Genomic DNA, 19,113 nt, shown 5'->3' with positions numbered 1-19,113 from the left:
TATGTTTAAGTTGCTTTATGTATAACTATTTCAATTTACACAATTCTATAAATAGTCCATGTTCCAACAAAAGTAAATACTTTTATTTGTCTAAGAGTAAAATATAATTTCAAGAAATATTTAAACTTTTTGAAGATTTTTACATTATATTTTATATAAGTTATAATAGAAAACTTAAATAAATAAATATCCTGTTAGTGTTGAAGTATTTAATATTGGCAAGTTGATAAAAATAAACTTATTATTCCATCATATATTGTGAACCTACGAATAATTTATATGTTTATTATTACAGACGACATCCAAATCCTAACCGGCGTGCACCAACCCATAATATCATCTGAACCAGGTTTAGACCTAGAAACAATAAGCCAAAACATAACAATGAATCTAAGTGCTGATGACAATGGAAAACGATTGATGTGTAGATCGGAACACGAAGCGTTGGATAACCCGAGAGAAGCCGCGAGGCAACTGGTTGTATATTGTGAGTTATTTGTTCATTTGTGTTGTGAGTTTTTGGGTTGTATTGTGAGTTTTAGAATTGTAACTTATCTATATGTTTAAGGGCCGATTTTTCAATCGTTGGTTAAAATTTATCCGTCCAATAAAGTATTACACGAACATTTTAAAATGTCACCTGTAAACTGTCAAATACGGACAAATATAATATATTTTTGAAATGGTAGTTTAATACGTTATTCGATGAATAAGTTTTAACCAAGGATTGAAAAATCAGCCCTTAATGACTTAGATAAAATCATTTTCCGAAACAGTTCGTAATTTCTGTGCTTAATTTAAAAATTAACAAACTTTTCTAGATAATATGGTGTGCTCATATTGCTTTAAGCTTACACAACTTATTTAATTGGCTTTGTTCATATTTTATTACTTTCTTCTTTACCTCACGCAAACAACCAGAATATTATCTACTTCCTTCTTGAGAAAATTAAACGTTCTTATCATATTTCTCTTTCAGACCCACCAAAACGCACAGAACCCGGTCCGCTCACAATATTCGGACTTAAAATCGGCACAGAGGGTCGTTTAAACGTAACCGTAAGATCGAACCCTCCCCCCGAAGCGCAATGGACAGTTGGAGATCTGGTTCTAAATGCACCGCAGAGGAATGAAGACGCGTCCATCGCTGCTCTTGAGCCTGTGCACTTGGTGAGTTCAACTCACACTCACAACTCACAGTCACTGTCAATAACACACTCACACTAAAACTCTCAATAAACGTAACCGTACGATTTAATCCGCCCCCGCAGCGAAGAGGATTCGTATTCCAACACTCGCACTCGCACTGACATGTATAAACTCACACTGACATACAACACACTCACACTAACATACAACACACTCACACTGCACGTTATCTTTATAATTTTTAATTATTTTTTAAAAATCTTTATTTTATTTATTTTAAAAATTAAGGAATGTTTCCGTCCAGAAAATTTTGTTATTCTAAAATTATTTTGCTTTCATAAAATTTCAACCCTGTATAGTAAAGGTCTTTAAAATAATCTTATTTATTCTTATTACACTGGGCTCACTTTGATATGTAAAATTATTATGTGAAATAAATTATTTATTTTAAGCTATTGCATAGCTTCTATCGCGGGCCTTGAGCGCGGGGACCGAATCCAGAAATTCCGTAACGAAAAACCTCACGCTCCCCACGGGGACGGGCGCGGAGGTGTGGCTTGAAAGCATAGCATGCAATAGCTTTACCGCGGCAGTCCCCGAGTGACACACGTCTTTTTTTTATTAATTTATTTAAATGTTATAAAAATGTTGAATGTGTTCACTATTCCAGGGCACTGGCTTCTACAACATAACGCTAGTATTAAGTCAAGTGGCTAAAGAAGATGTGGATAGGACTTACTATCTTCGAGTTAGCAATGATCTCGGTAGAGAGGAGTTTTCGTTAAGATTGAGCACTATGGACGAACCTGCGGGTATGTATTTATTTTTAGATATTTTATATAATAATAAACCTATGTTTAAAAAAATATTATAAGCAGTTTAATCGATTACCTCATAAAAAAAAACTTATAAAATAAGTCTCTAAAGGTAGTTATTTTTCATAAAATTTTGGGTAGGCCGTAGGTACTTAAAAAAAATGTTGTGTGGTTTTATGAAACCATGGAAAAAGTGAAACTGTTCGTACGGTTCCGAACACTGCTTTGTGTAGCGCATGTCGCGTGACGGTCGGCTGCCGAGTAGGTATACCTACTCGGCAGCCGCGATACACGCGACATGCGGTACACAGACCAAACAGTTTGAGACGATGTAATAAAAGTTTCACTTTAATAATTAAATTTTAAAAAATAGTATAGTTACTTCAATGTTTATTGTAACTATAGTATATGAGAGCTTATGATATAATATCTTTAAACTTTCAAGTTATTATATTTAGCTTTGTGTGTATGTTTTTCTATCTAGTCAAAAATATTGTTTTGGTTACTATTCAGTATTCACTATTATTTTCTCTTTATACAAGTATAATATTAATAAAAAACTTATGAAAATACAATTTTAAAAACATTTTCAGCAAACAAAGCGATCGCATCTTTTCTAAATTTCGATATCTATGGTAAGATAAATAACTAATTGGGAATGATCATATATGTATTTGAAATTTGAATGAAAATTATGAGCAACATGGTTTTTTATTATTTAATACTAGGTTTCCGCCCGCGGCTTCGCCCGCGCAGTCTAAGAAAAACCCGCATAGTTCCCATTCCCGCGGGATTTCCGGGATTGCGTCATTTTCCCGGGATAAAAAGTAGCCTATGTCCTTTCTCGGGTATCAAAATATCTCCATACCAAATTTCATGAAAATTGGTTCAGTAGTTTAGGCGTGATTGAGTAACAGACAGACAGACAGAGTTACTTTCGCATTTATAATATTATATAGGTTTTATCTCAATTAAATGCGTTTAAATATTACCATGTTGCTCTAGGCATGTTCCATGTAGATTAGTGAATGGATTTTTGGCTGAAAAATGCGCCATTTTTTTATATTATACAGTTTCTTATATTCGTATAAAACTGTTAAGCGTGAAAATATTTTGTTAAAGCTTTTTTTTAATTATGAAGTCTAATGATCTTGAATTTTGATTGACTATGCTTTGTAAAAAAAAGTTTTTTTATAGTTATTGTTTAATATAATGTTTGAATACGAATGTAAATTTCAAATATTTTAGTATATGCATGAGCAATTTTGTATGCCTTGTAAGTAATTTTGTTGAAAATTGAGATATGATAAGTTTTAAAATACATGTGCAAAGTTTTAGGTAATACATATCTACATTGATTTTCTGTAAATACAAATAATTAACATAAATATATCGTATTATGGCATCATGAAAAACACAGTTTATCACATATTATTGCCCCTTTTTCGTGTTTTCCCTCCATGAGAACCTTCCTTATGCCATAACAAGAATGTTAAAAAAGGTAACACATTCGAACATTTTTTTTAACCGACTTAAAAGTCGTATGTACACCGATTTTTATTTTATAGATTAAGATTATTATTTATTATCTTCTATTTAATAAAAATGAATCGCAAATTGTGTTGGTAAACGTATAACTCGAGAACGGCTGAACCGATATCGTTAATTCTTTTTTATAATATTCCTTGAAGTACGAGGATGGTTCTTATGGATAGAAAACATGTACCACGGGTGAAGCCGGGGCGGAATTCTTGTATACAATAAATCTAATAACAACTAATATTTCTGTTGTATGTGTCTGGGTGTTAATTATCGATATAAGTATTTATTTATGTTTGTTTAACAGCCATCTGGTTTCCATAACACAAGCGAAAGCTTAGTATGGGATCAGATCGTGCCGTGTGTGAAAAATGACCTGAAATAAAAAAAAATAATATAAATATAAAAATTTATAAATATTTATTTATTTTATTTATTTCTAGGTGTAGAACTAGGCACAGGCGCTATAGTTGGCATAGTTATCGCCATCCTGCTTCTTCTCATAGCGGTGTCCCTCGTCGTGTTCGCGAAAGCAACGGATAGATGGTGTTTTGCAGGTATGTTTGTGTGTTGCTAGATACGTTAATTGTGCGAAAAAATAGAAAAAATTGGGGAAAAAGTACAAAAAATATTTTGGGGGAAAGTTTTTTGGGAAAAACATTGTGAGAAATAAGGTTTTTTGTGACAAATGAAAAAATTAGGCAGTATTTTCTTTAATTATAGGTAAATAGATAAGATTGAGAAACGTTTTTCGATTGTTAGGTTAAAACATTTTATTTATTAGTGTTGTGTTAAATTTAATCATAATCTAAATTCGTGAATACAGAACACGTTTTATAGCTTTTTTGGAATAGAACCAAATAATTATAACATAGAAATTCATTCTTAATGTTTAAAGTCCTCCAATTTTTTAATAATATAATTAATGAATCTAGCAACTATATATTATTATTTATAACTAATGAAACTAACGTTTTTTTTCCAAAAATAACCTTAGTTTCAAAATGTTTGAATCGAAAATCATATTTTATTTGCTTTATTTATCGAATGGTAATGAATTATTCATTATTCCTTTATTCATTCATTAAAATATAGACAAAACTTTATTTTGCATGATTTTTATAGATATTGTGACGTCTGCATGTAATATTAGACTAGTTATATTTATTATTGAAATAAAGTCAGTAATACTGTTTAAGTAGTATTTTAAAAGTGTAATGTTTTTTTTTTCTAAATGATGGACAGATTGATTTAATTTTATTTTTTTCGGTAAAATTTTGACCAGGGCTCGATCTTAGCTCATTTTATTTTTTTAAGACCTCATACAATTTCCGGAAAGACAACGATTATTATGAAATCTTGTGTGTTGTCTTCGTCACAATCGTAAAAACAATTTTAAATTATGTCTTGCTTTTGTGGGGTAGTTCTAAAAAAATATTTTTCAAGAAAAGTTTTGTCAATATTTTGTTCCATGCATTACCGCTTTGCTTCCTAAATCCTAAATCATAGTATAAGCTTCAAAATATGCAAAAATCTTATGACATTGGTTAAAAATTATATTTAAAACGTATTATTATAACGCAATATGAACTCTTACTATTGGCAGTGATTTTAAATTAGAATAAAATTCATCAACACGAGTCGCGCGAAAATAGAACTCTATGATTGGTCGGTATTTTAAAATACTCGACGCCTATTGGTTGTTATTCTAAGCACGCTATTGGTTGCGACCCGTGGTGATTTATAAATATAAGTTTGCTATATTTGAGCGATCAAGACCTTTAGGAATGATAAGCATGATTCGCATGGATGTACTAAATATCTAGGCATGTGCATGTGTGGATGGGAATTTAGAAAATGGGTTCTATTTAAAAGTCTTAATTCTTTCTTATTAGTACTAATTGGTAATAGTTACTAACTTTTAAGGCATAACTTGTCTTGTAATAGACTTAGATTCTTCGTGATTTTAGATTTTTCAAAATTTTAATGTATTGTATTACAATATTTTTCCTAAACAAATTTGTCAAAAATAAATTAGTATACCTATAATTTTGTGATATCATCGAAGATCCACCCTAGAGCCTGCATTATAAAAATGGACAAAATTTACAAATAATTACAATGAACTAACCTTATATTATGGTTTTGTAAAACAGGTTTATCAACCTGCCTAATTCACTTTAAATTTAAAAGCACATAATTCACAAAATGTAGATACTAAAATATGAAATGGTTAAGGTATTTAGATTATCTGTGTTACTAACGAACTTAATTTTGCACTCTGTATTAGTCGACTGACAGATGGATTAAATAGTTTTAATTTCTCGTAGCCTTTTGATACTGATATTTAAAACAAGTTACTGGTACTCTCTCGTAAATATTAGTGTATGTTTTTTAGTACACCTTTTTGAATGATAATATTCTTTAGTTTTAAATTGAAATGGTATAAAACAGCTTAATAACGCATTAGTAAAAATATACAACATTAAAGCGTTTTCAAATGTATCTATACTCCTCAATGATACAACATGTGTTACTATTTGACATCGATAGAATCTTATAGCACTTACAAATACTACACAATTAAAAAGTACCATTAATACCATTTATTCAAAAAAATATGCTTCAGTTAGTATAACACATTTTGAAAAGAAATTAGTTGTAAAATCAGTTATAGAAATCCATCTTTCTCCATAAAATATCAAAAAACACCCAAAACGGTTCTTGATCGCTCAACTGTACAGGCATGGACATACCGGACGGGTCGGAGGCGCCCCTCCCGCCGCGCGACGACGCCGGCGCCGTCAACCCGAGCCACGACCACGAGTACGCTAACGGGAACGGCAAGAAGCCGGACACGGCCGTTTAGTTTGCGTTCTAGAGATTTGGGTCAATGTCGTGTTTTATCTGTGGCGGAATGTGTGGCAGCTGTCAAAAATTGGCTGTCAACTGTAAATGTCAAAATTGATCAATGCCGATCTCAAAATATATAAATTATGTCTTGCGGAGCTGTCAACTGCCAATGTGAAGTTTTATGTGTGACAGCGTAATGTATAGCCGTCTTAATTTTAAAATCGTTTCAAGCATTAGTATCAAATTAATTTTGTAACAGCGCAGTTTTTTCTATAAATGTCATGTTTTATTTGTCACACGGCGGTATAAGTAATTTGTCAGCTATTTAACTTGACACTGGCAACTGGCAACTGACTTTGGCTCGTTGCCATAATTGAGTAATAAATATCGCCGCCGCCAAGTTTGTTGAAACTTGTTGGAACTTGTCAGCGCTTATAAGCGCATGTTCATATATTTTCCTGCGCGGGTTACCAGCGCTTATAAGCGCCGATAAGCGCTTATAAGCGCTTATAAGTTTCAAGCTTTCTTTCTGAATACGCCCTATCGCAGCTGTCAAGTGTCAATATCATGTTATGTAGGAGCCATTGACGGACGACAAACAACTATACTCACAATCGCCTTTCGATTGTTAAAAATGTTCGAGCGGCGTTGTGATAAGCATTCACTGAAATTAACACCTTATTTCGTGACAGTAACGTTCATCTATCATATATTATCTATATCGCTTATTTAAAAACTCTGCCTTTTTACATAGGCAGAGTTCTGCTACGGATTATTTTTAAGTGTGATTGTGAGTCGAATTGTTTATTGTACGTCACCGCGTTGTTTTAGCTGTCAGTGTCAAATTTTATTTGTGGTTTTCAGCTGTGACGTATACGCGTTACTTGTCATTGTATTTGAAAATCAAATGTTTTAAATATTAACGATGAAATAATATAGATTGACGTTTGGAAAATATATTGAGAAATTTAGTTCGTACGTTGATTCTTTGAATTTTATAGACGCTTAGGGCGTATTCAGAAAGAAAGCTTGAAACTTATAAGCGCTTATCGGCGCTTGTCATGTTCATATATTTTCCTGTCAGTGCTGTCAACCCGCGCAGGAAAATATATGAACATGACAAGCGCCGATAAGCGCTTATAAGTTTCAAGCTTTCTCTCTGAATACTCCCTTAGTGACATTGGTGACAGCTATATCAAACCACGTTCAAGATAGGACGTAACTGCAAAACTTCAAGCCGCTTGATCATGCTTGTCAAGCTTGCAGTTACGTGTTACCTCAAACTTACCAACCTGTATTCAGTATTGGTAGATGTTTCCTAGTTAATCGATTTAATTGATATATTTAATCGAAATATTCAATCTGCCAATATGTTTTACGAATTATTGTCTTTGAGTCGATCAACTTTTGGCGAAAACCGCCATGTTTTTTTACTGTCATTTTTTACAACGTTTTTAAACACACGTCATATATTATATATTTTAAATCAGTTTACTAGGTAACTACCATATTCTGTAAAATATAATAAAATATGGAAAAAACCACGAAAAAACAGTTATAAGCCATTTAGAGATGTTCTTGTAAATAATTATTTGCTGTTATATAATTTATGATCTGATAAATTGTTTTTTTTTAATTATGAAGTCGTTAAATAATATTTTTGAAGGTCAAGTAACTGAAATTTAAAATTTCGATGATTTATTTTTGGAATATCGGAAATTGACCATTTTGAATACATAATTATGCTAAGTTTTAGGTTTTATTTGAATTAGAAAAGTCACCATATAAATAATCACAAATAATTGTACTCAAAGATAATAATTCGTCTTAGTTATAATGAAATTTATTGTCATCACGACTTATCAAATATACATTAGATAGTAATAAGTCCAATTTTGATGTTTTTAAATGTTTGTAATGTTTATGAATGATTTTATTAATTAATAATCTATCTCTACGTTACATGATAATGGCCCGTATTAATAATCCGATCTCATACTCGTGTTCAAGTAGATACGAAATCATTGTCAAGTTCAGTTCAGCACCTTGATATCTTTGCTGATTTATAAACACATATCAACAGCGTCTCAAATGAGATCGCAATGGCGGGAACATAAACGTTGATATTTAGGAGCCGATCGTGCTAGCGGTGACGTCACAAGTACGCTCATAAGAGCCGAGTGTTGTTTTCAACCCTAAACTCAGTTGATAACGCAAACCCAAGTGACATCTCAAGTTAGAATATAGATATACGTATAGAAATAGCGTAGCAGCTCAAATTTTTACGTAAGAGCATACTCAATTCTGAGATGGGTATATTAATACTGGCCAATTTAAATACTAATTTCTAATATCACTCATAATTAATTTACTGGCTTCATTTCTGATAATATCCCAGCTGATTTCAACATCTCGTTTTGTTGTGAACTGGGAACAGATAGCCACTCGTATGATGAGCCGATTTCGATGATACGCACCAACCATGAAAGTCTGTCTTGATTCAACTAGATTATCGAGCAGTTTTTTAGTTATTTTGTCCCCTTCAACCAAACGAATACAAACTAAACCCATAGAAGGTTCTGGATCGACTACGAATCTTTCATCACTGCTAACCAACTTAGCAAAATATTTAGCATAATTCATTTGACTCCTAATATGCTTTCTCAAACCTTCAGCTCCATATATCTTCATAACGGTCCATAGTTTAAGTGATCTAAATTGTCTTCCCAACGGCATTTGCCAGTGACGGTAATCAGGGATATGAAGATCCATGTTAACATCATCTAAATATACTCTTTGGACGTCAAATGTTCTGATCAAATCGTAGCCATTCTTCACCCAGAGCGCTGAACAATCTAGATTCACTAAAAGCCACTTATGGACGTTTACGTCAAACGAATCGGCATATTCCATCCCTTGCATGAGATATCTATTCTCCGGGCATACAAAGCCCGCACCAGCGTACGCTGCATCTACATGCAACCACACATTATATTCCTTGCAAATTGGACCTAATTCGTATAAAGGATCAAACGCACAAATCCCTGTAGTTCCCAACGTCGCGACAACATAACAAGGCACCAGGCCTTTTGCTTTGTCTTCTTCAAACGCATTTCGTAACGTTTCACCACGCAGTCTTCCACTGGAGTCAGATTTTAATAGTCTCATCTTCATAGAACCTAAAATTCCACATTTTTCAACAGCTGCGTTACTCTGATTCGAGGTATAAGCCACGAACTTCGTCTTAGTTAGGTGCTCATCTAAACCAACCTCTTGCATGTTATACATCCTTTCCTTAGCTGCTAGCATGCAAACGAACATAGCTTCTGTGGCTGATCCCAGAATTACTCCGCCTCCAGGACCAGAGGAACAGTTTAAAAATTCATCTGGCAATCCCAGTAGCTTTCCAAGCCAGTTCATGGTTACTACTTCTAACTCTGTACATACAGGACTGGCTACCCAAGTAAGGCCAACATTACCCAGGCCATTTGTTAGCAAACTGCCTATGATACTAGCGAAGGAATTCCCGCATGGGTAATATCCATGAAATTGCGGCGAATGCCACGTAGTAGCTCCAGGAACGATAAGACCTTTAAAATCCTGGAAAACTGTTCGCCAGTTTTCTGGTTTTTCTGGCGCGTTTTCTGGCAGTTGATTGATTAAAAAGCCAGGTTGTACAGACGGTAGGACGTCCTGTGTTTTTATATTGTCGTAGTAGTCAGCTATGAAGTCGATAGCTGCTCTTCCGAACTCTCTGAATTGTTGGGAATCCATCTTTGTGTTTTAGGAAGGAAATGAAATGAATTTTATAGTACATGTTCAGCTGTATCAATATCGATTATAATATACAAAATAATTATTCTGTCTGACCGTTTTATGTGTTAATGCTATTAAAAATGTATTTGTTTGGGAATTAAATACTTTTAATGGATTTTGTACAGGAAATAATATAAAAAAATCGCATTTTAAATCCGTTTCATATGTATTAATTTCTAAATATTGTGCTTTTTGGGATCTGATGGACAAATATTCAGTATGTATCTTCACTAATTCTATGTTAATTAAAATATAAAGAGTTAAAATCAGTAAAAAAATGTAGTTAGTTTTATGCCACATATATGAATCTTTATCAGTTAGAAATATGTAGTAAAAAATAGTAAATAACGTCATATAATGAACTAAATAATAAATAAACAACTAATAAATAACTAATGAATAACTACACACAACCATATGAAAAACTCCTATATACAAACGTAAAGAAAAAAAAAACTAAAAATACGCCTGCTTAGTTACTTACTGCATTCAGAAAATATATACTTTTTTTTATAAATCCATGCAAACCCACGGTATATAAATAGTAGATAATTCTTGCATAACTGTTATAAATTTTCCATCTACTAATTACTTTTATTCTCCTTAAGTATATATAATTAAAATTGCAATGATTTCTTGGAAAAATTTTTGAATTCTCTCAAAATTTATCTTCATTTACATAATTATTAAGAAATACCTGTGCCCGCGGTTTTACCCGCATTGCTCCGCTTCTGTTGGTCTTAGCGTGATGATATATTATAGCCTATTAGCCTTCCTCGATAAATGGGCTATCTAACACCGAAATATTTTTTCAAATCGGACCTGTAGTTCATGAGATTCAGCTTTATAATATTAGTATAGATAATGTGTTTGCAAGCTAAAATATTACATTTATTGTAATTTTATTAAATGGTTTTCTACAAATAAATATAACAGGACATATTCAATGTAATATTTTTCTACACTAATATCAAAAAGACCAAAAAAATGGCTCAAGAACTATGACAAAATAATTTCATATGCTACTATATACAGGGTGTACCAAAAAGTAGTGATGAACGGAAGCTGAGAGGTAGAGGACCTAAAGGGCTATCCGAATCACCCCCATGTATGTTATGCGATTTTTCGTATTTTCGGAGTTATGACGTTTTTTTCAATTTTTCACCTATCGCCGAGTACGATGATATTTTCACTCATGCTGACGTCAATGATTGCGGAAGATGCTTGATTTTTTTTGTGTGCTAAGCTGAAAGATAGGCCAATTCAGTATGGTAACATTTACTATCGTTAGATCTTTGAATGGAATAAAAAAAAGAATTAAATGGCAAGAAAGATAAAATTACCCAGTATGTTCACCACTTCAAGGGCCCGTAAAAAAATAAAATCACATAAAAAAAGTTTTCCGTTTGACTTTTAAAAACTTGCTCTATCTATCAGATAGCTACCCTGAAAATTTCATTTAATTATTCAGAAAGCTTCAATCGAAAAATTTAAATCAAAATGTGGTAAGTGCAAAAATTGAATTAACTTGATGATCATTAAAACCAATAAATAGGTGTTTAATTACCAGAAATTTTTAAATTAACCCCGCTGTTGCTCAATGCAAGTGCGACATCACCGTAAAAAGTTGTCTTTTAAATGTCTGAATGCCCTTTTATCATTTTTAATGGTTTCTTCTGCTACTATGAATTTCCGGGTTATTTCGTCCAAATTGTGGCAGTCTCTCGTCTTTGTAGTATCCCCAAGGAAAAAAATCAATAGGGTTTATGTCCGGGGACCGTGCAGGCCAGGCTAAAGGGCAAAGATACCCTGAAAGATGGATTGGTCGTTGCAGCCTGCGCATGCGCCGGTGATGCCTGCCTTAAAGCCTGGCCTCCACGGTCCCTCGACCTAAACCCCATTGATTTGTTTCAATGGGAATACTAAAAAGACCTCGGCTACTTGAGAAAATGCCACAATTTGGACGAAATAACCCGGAAATTCATAGTAGCAGAAGAAACCATTAAAAATGATAAAAGGGCATTCAGACATTTAAAAGACAACTTTTTACGGTGATGTCGCACTTGCATTGAGCAACAGCGGGGTTATTTTAAAAAATTCTGGTAATTAAACACCTATTTATTGGTTTTAATGATCATCAAGTTAATTCAATTTTTGCACTTACCACATTTAGATTTAAATTTTTCGATTGAAGCCTTCTGAATAATTAAATGAAATTTTCAGGGTAGCTATCTGATAGATAGAGCAAGTTTTTAAAAGTCAAACGGAAAACTTTTTTTATGTGATTTTATTTTTTTACGGGCCCTTAAAGTGGTGAACATATTGGGTAATTTTATCTTTCTTGCCATTTAATTCTTTTTTTTATTCCATTCAAAGATCTAACGATAGTAAATGTTACCATACTGAATTGGCCTATCTTTCAGCTTAGCACACAAAAAAAATCAAGCATCTTCCGCAATCATTGACGTCAGCATGAGTGAAAATATCATCGTACTCGGCGATAGGTGAAAAATTGAAAAAAACGTCATAACTCCGAAAATACGAAAAATCGCATAACATACATGGGGGTGATTCGGATAGCCCTCTAGGTCCTCTACCTCTCAGCTTCCGTTCATCACTACTTTTTGGTACACCCTGTATACAGAGTTATCATATAAGCAATAATAAAATTTGTTCTAATCCTTATTTAATCAACTGGCTAGAAAGTTTAAACTCCTAATAAAGATCCCTTTTAAATGACATTTTTAATCAAACACGGAATTAATGTCAATATAAAGTATGTACTGTAAATATTTTTTTTGTCATTTTTCGTCCTAAAATCATTTTTTCACGAACATAATCATATTTTTGGCACGCGAGTGATTTTCCTGCACAATCGCAAATCATTAACTTTGGTGGTAGATTTTTGCACTAATTGTATTATTTTCATAGTGTTGCCAACCCTATTATGAAATTAACATTAAAGATACAAAAAAATAAAGATCAAAGGTATTTAATAACTTTATTTTTATTTCAAAATTAACTAACGTTTGTCATTTGTTTGTACAAAGAATGGAGTCAATTTCTGTTTTGATTTTAAAGTGATTATTAAAATAGTTGTTTCTAAGCATTGATTTATATTTTAGTAGGGTTGTCACGCGTCAATTTGCCTAAGTAACGTTTAGTCAATCATCCAATTCTAACTTAAAATAACTTAGAGCAAGATAACAAGTTATAAAGCAAATTATGTTTTAATTGCAGGCTAAAATCTGGATGGGCATACGAGTCGGTTCTAAAATTAAGTTAAAGTTAAGTTAGGTTTGCTTAATAACTTATACAGGGTGTCTATTGGTATACTATTGGTATACTAAGCGCGAAGGGACTTGTAGTTTTGCATACACTGATCACGTAAAAAATACTTAAACAACAAAATAACATCAAAAATTTTTTGCTATTTTTTTCCTAAATATCCATGTATTCTTCTCTAGCTTCGCGCAGCCGGCATATACCGCTTCGCTAATGTGAGCATTTTGTCTATGAAAACATAATCTTAAACGATAGGTCACGTTCTGGTAGCAAAGTTGGGCGGGTAGCTTGTTAGGGGTGTACACATAGAGTTTTAAGAATTCATCTATTTGAAAAAAAACTGCGTCTGGAATTTTTTAATTATTTTTTACGTACTCAGCGTATGCAAAACTATAACCTCCTTTGAGCTTAGTATACCAACAGTGGGACACCCTGTATATTTTGAAAATTAATAAAATCATTCACAAACAGTTTTTAAATCGAATTTCTATACTCTCTTTAATATAACTTAATTAGTTCTAAGAATCTCACTGTATGTTGTGATGTAACATCGAATAAACTTAAACCATACTTAAACTTTGTATTTAAACACAGTTTTGTAAAACTTCGATTAGTTATTTGAAAATTATGCAAATAGTTAACAATAGATAATTTAATTAATTGTTAAACTAAGTTTTCGTTTAGTATTAGTTAATCTCGGTTTTGTTTAAACAGTGGTTATACTGTCTCACTAGGTAATTTCAAATTTATGAAATTTTTTAATAAAAAACGTCAATGAAGCAAAAACTTTCATAATTTTTAAAAAATATATAGGTATGTCTGTACTTATAAAAGATGTTTTTTGTTTTATATAAAGAAATATACTTTTTATCGAACCATATTAAAGTATTTTTTTAATTTCAACCAATATAACGATTTAAAGGTAACAGATAAACAAACATAAAAATTTAAGGTTTTTGCTTCATACAGACTGGCTTTTCTGATGAATTTATACTTAATAAGTACATTATTTAGATGTTTAATGTGTTCGTACCACCATTTTTATTTTTTTATTTTATCCATTATTTTTTGTATATAAATTGTAAAAGTTAGCCTACTTAAAATTAATTTTAAGTTTAGGTTGTTTTGTAATACATATTATACGCTTTTGCAACGAAAAAAAAAACATTTTTTATTTTTTCAAAATAAGCGCGACATTTTTTCTTGCTCAAGTATTTAATTTTTTATGTAAAAGTTGCAAAATCGTATATAAATGCTGTAAAAACGATATATATTACAATATTATTAATTAATTTAATCTATAATTCACCATCAATGTGATTTTAGTATTTTTTTATTAAGATTTTATTTTTTTAACGTTCTTGTATTGATAATTTGCAATTAAAAAAAAATCACTGCCATGTAACAACCAAAAACAGTCGTATTGACTTAACATTTTGATAAAATTCCTTTCGATAGCTATGGACGCGCTAGATCAGTTCATCAGTTTTAGTGAAATTTTAACAATTGTATAGACCAGTACGTTATCCAATAAAAGTATTTATTAAATAAGAACAGCTTGTTTTATTTAATCAATGTCATTAAGGTTTTGAAGCAATATATTATGTAATTATAAATTATTCTTCGCCAATCTTACCCTTTTTCCTAATTTTACACACGCCATGTTTTATTTTTAAGTTTCAGTAGACTCAAAACTCAAACTCAAACATTTATTTATTCAATTAGACTTCTTATAAAAGCTTTTTGAATCGTGATTACATATTTTTAACATTTACCACCGATTCGGAAAGCAGTATCTATGAAGAAGAACCGACAAGAAACTTCATAGTTGCTCTTTTAAAATCAAGTCAATATTATATTTTCATTAAAAAAATATGTAACTACATAATATATCATAATAATAATGCCAAAGAACGGGCCGAGTAGGTTTTAGAAGGTTATTTTTCTGATTAAAAGTGACTTATTAATTATCTGGATTGTGTTCTAGCTAAGAAATAATTTTACACGATATTTAAAAAAAAAAGTTACTAAAAAAGCTTTATTTTGTTATTTATTTATTTAACACTTTATTGTGCAATAAAACAGGTACATAAAATAACAATTTACAATAAAACAAAAGCACAAAGGGCGGCCTTATCACTATGCAGTGATTTCTGCCAGGCAACTTATGTTTATTTAAATAGAGAACCCATAACATATACATACTTGGAAAAAAATCATAATCTTAAAAACAAATAAATGTTGTACAATATTTTATCTATAAATTGCAGACAGTGCAACAGTTGGGTAAATAAAAATTACTTATCATTGTGAGTTTTAAAATAAACACGTGAAAACAAAAGTATTGATTTAATTTAATAACACATTTGTAACTACTTCCTTGAAATTTATTGTATCCTAGCAACAAAAGCAAGGAAAACCAGGTAGTAGTAGCTAGTTATAAATTATATATCTATATTCGGTGTATCAATGATATTATTATAAAAAAATTGAAACGTGGCCAATTAGCCACATTTTACTTCATTTGTCTCTTTCGCTCACGTGTTGAATTATGCCATCTCACTGTGACGTCTAATCGTGTGTGCGTTAGTGTGCCGTGTTTGAAGATCGAATCATCGAATGTTGTGTTGGTAACCTATCTCGACTTTTTAACTTATTAGCAAAAAAATTGTTCACAACGTGTCGAGGTCACAGTAAACGAACAGACAGACAAACAGGAGGACTTTTATAATATGTAGTGACTAGTTTATATTTATTTTTATATTTGTTTATTACAGCAAGGAGTCGTGAACACGGGAAGAGTTCTGGCGAATCGTAAGTAAAAATTATTCATCTACCCTTATTTTTCTTATAATTGATAACATTTAATTACTCTTTCTTTTACCAAATTACCAATAAAGGCCTATTCAAACTACAGAGGTATTTGCTACCGCCGTGGGTAGCGGTATCCCGATGGGCTGTTCGCTACGGTACTCGGATCGGTACGCGATTAGAGTCTCTATAGTATACTACGTAAGAGATTTAATCGCGTGCCCATCGGGATATCGCTACCCACGGCGGTAGCGGATACCGCTCTAATCTGAACAGGCCTTATATGATGGTTTTTAGTAGGGATGTAACGATACCGATACCGATACCGATATATCGGCCGATATATCGGCAAGCCGATATATCGGTATCGCCGATAATAAATCAACCGATACCGATATTTTTTGACGTGACAACGTCTTAAATTAGGTTGCGACTGGGAGTCACTTATGAAAAAGTGTAACGCTCGGTAACGTTACGATGAGTCACCGAACGAGAGAGAGGCCCGCCGAATGCCTTGCGTCTCTCTCCCACTCAACTATGATCGAGAAAAAGACGTTGTCACGTAAAATCTTCGCCCGTAAAACCGACTTTACAGGCAACCATTTTTTATTAAATTCTTTCTTTTTTTTATGTTTTTGCATTGTATTCATTCATATTGTTTTATTTCTGTTTCTGTAATAGTGTTAAGGAAGAGCGGAACCTCCTGCACAAGCATTTTATTTGCTTACTAGGAGTGTTCCAATCACAAATTTGTTTATGTAAAGGAAAGAAAGAAATAATTTTGAATTTTTTTAATTTTTAACGTGATAACGTTTTTAAAATCGTTTTAGTCGGGTGACATGTTCATAAACTTGTGTCACACCAAAACCTCACGAGCGCGATCGCAGGTATAACGAGAGAGAGACGGACCGATATCCCGTTTCATCTCGAGCGCTGCCACTGCATTATGTTATCACGTAAACATCTCGATCGTAAACCTACTTTACAAACAACCAATTTTTTTGATATCAAATAATTCAAAAACCCGCACCCAATGAACGATGCGGGAGGCCGCCCGCGCGTGCGCACTTTGTTTTCTGAAGAAACTCTACCAATAGTAAACTTTTATTAGGTACTGATTGTATGTGTATTACTTAAAGTTTAACTGACTTCGTAAAATAATAATACTAAAATAAATGGTTTTGTTGTTTTTTGATTTGGCATTTTTATTTAAAAGAATACGATTAACAGTTGTCTCTGTTAAATGTTGGTAACTTTTTATGCATAATTCACTATTTATTTTTCTACCAAGCCATCGATATCGGTATCGGTATCGGTATCGCCGATACATTACTACAAATATCGGTATCGGTATCGTATCGGCAAAATCATGTATCGTTACATCCCTAGTTTTTAGGATATTTTTTTTGGGTTTGGTGTTTAATTGTTTTTGTAAATAAATTATAAATGTTATTCTTTGGTTTTAAGGGTAATTATCAATTTTTTTGTTCCTACTCTTAATAAATATATTTTATTTTGACTTTGCATATATGTATACATTTAAATTTAACTTTTGTATAGTTTTCATATTACTGTAAATAGAAAGTAGATCTTTATTTAAAATTACCTCATTCCTTAGAAGCTTTAGCTCACGGCTTTGCTTTGATAGATTAAAAAAAAAAAACAAATTATCTATTATCAAATTTCAATCGAAATCGGTTCAGCAGTTTTGTTTGTTAACCTTTCCTATCTCCCTGTTAGTATTAAATAGTTGTAATTAATGTACATGGACTAGTACAGTGTGTGACAAAAATAAAGGAACGCGTCGAATAGGACAAATAAACATTGTTGTTAGTTTTTAAGTGAGTAAGGACGAACGTACTGATGAAAGACAATAAAAAATACATTAAAACAAAAAAAAAGCGCGTGTGCCGAGCTCACGTGTCAGAAGTGAAACTTCTTTGGCAAGATTCAAAGTTAATAAAATCATCGCCTTACTCCATGACGTGATGGTATTGCCACGACGCGACCCTGAAATTTTACTCTCAACGCGCCTTAAGAAGTTTCACTTCAAAACACGTTCCGCATTTATGTCAGCACTGTACAGTGTATATTGTTTCCGCAAGGGCGACGGCTGGTGTAGTGCTTATAGAGGCTGGGAACACGCTACCTCGACAGTATGTAATGTTACTAATGTTTTGCATGTGGATATCAATCGGAATATTATAAGCAAAGTTTTTGTGTGATTACTAATCTTATTAGGCGAGGTAAACGGGAGAAAGTACTTTCTTGTGTTCAAATAATACGCTGTTATTAGCTTCACCTGTATGTTTGTATGTAACCGATGCCTTTAGACTCGATTTTGCCCCACTTTAACTGAAAATATTTGAAAATATTTCTTTCGACTTTATTTTCTATCTATCTTCCGTTTCTCTCGTTTTGATACCTCACATTTATGTTACGAAATAATACTTTTATACGAAAGCATGCTTACTAACAAACCACAGTATATTTATTATTTACCATTGCACATGCTTAATTAAAATAAGTTATTTAGTACAAAAATGTGATTATAGAAATCTAAGCACTCCTTGTCATAATATAATACAGAGCTGTTAACACACAATCGCATGAGACATCACATGGAGCTGTTACAACAAATCAAATGTAGCTAGCATGTAGGTACATAACACGGAGCTGATACAACTAATACATCTATTATACATAACACACGAGTTGTAACAACAAATACAGTCAGTACATTACATAGAGTTATTAAAACCAATTCACCCGCTACATCATATAGAGTTGTAACAACAATTACACCTAGTACATAATACGGAGCTGATAAAACCATCTGTCAGTC

The 19,113-nt window shown here is 32.2% G+C and overlaps 1 protein-coding gene and 1 pseudogene across 5 annotated transcripts in view; one reads left to right on the top strand and one right to left on the bottom strand.

The window, feature by feature from the left end:
* Positions 1 to 19,113, top strand: part of LOC149475340 (fasciclin-3-like) — a 98,267-nt gene that overhangs the window by 76,293 nt on the left and 2,861 nt on the right. For 3 of the 5 annotated variants that reach the window (XM_089713433.1, XM_089713434.1, XM_089713431.1), the window contains exons 7-11: positions 296 to 487; positions 980 to 1,170; positions 1,820 to 1,961; positions 3,947 to 4,060; positions 16,235 to 16,271. In XM_089713433.1, the coding sequence (XP_089569559.1) occupies positions 296 to 487; positions 980 to 1,170; positions 1,820 to 1,961; positions 3,947 to 4,060; positions 16,235 to 16,271 (676 nt within the window). Of the gene's footprint in view, positions 1 to 295; positions 488 to 979; positions 1,171 to 1,819; positions 1,962 to 3,946; positions 4,061 to 6,247; positions 6,423 to 16,234; positions 16,272 to 18,373; positions 18,527 to 19,113 lie in introns of those variants that run through there. The other 2 variants (XM_089713435.1, XM_089713436.1) reach the window with 2 other exon arrangements.
* LOC149475341 (3,4-dihydroxyphenylacetaldehyde synthase pseudogene) lies at positions 8,611 to 10,130 on the bottom strand (annotated as a pseudogene).

The sequence above is a fragment of the Colias philodice genome, chromosome 30 (assembly GCF_061535455.1).
Source record: "Colias philodice isolate Cphi_HAF_F1 chromosome 30, ilColPhil1 Martin Lab GWU primary, whole genome shotgun sequence".
Classification (NCBI taxonomy): Eukaryota; Metazoa; Arthropoda; class Insecta; order Lepidoptera; family Pieridae; genus Colias; species Colias philodice.
This window is presented reverse-complemented; position numbering and strand designations above follow the sequence as displayed.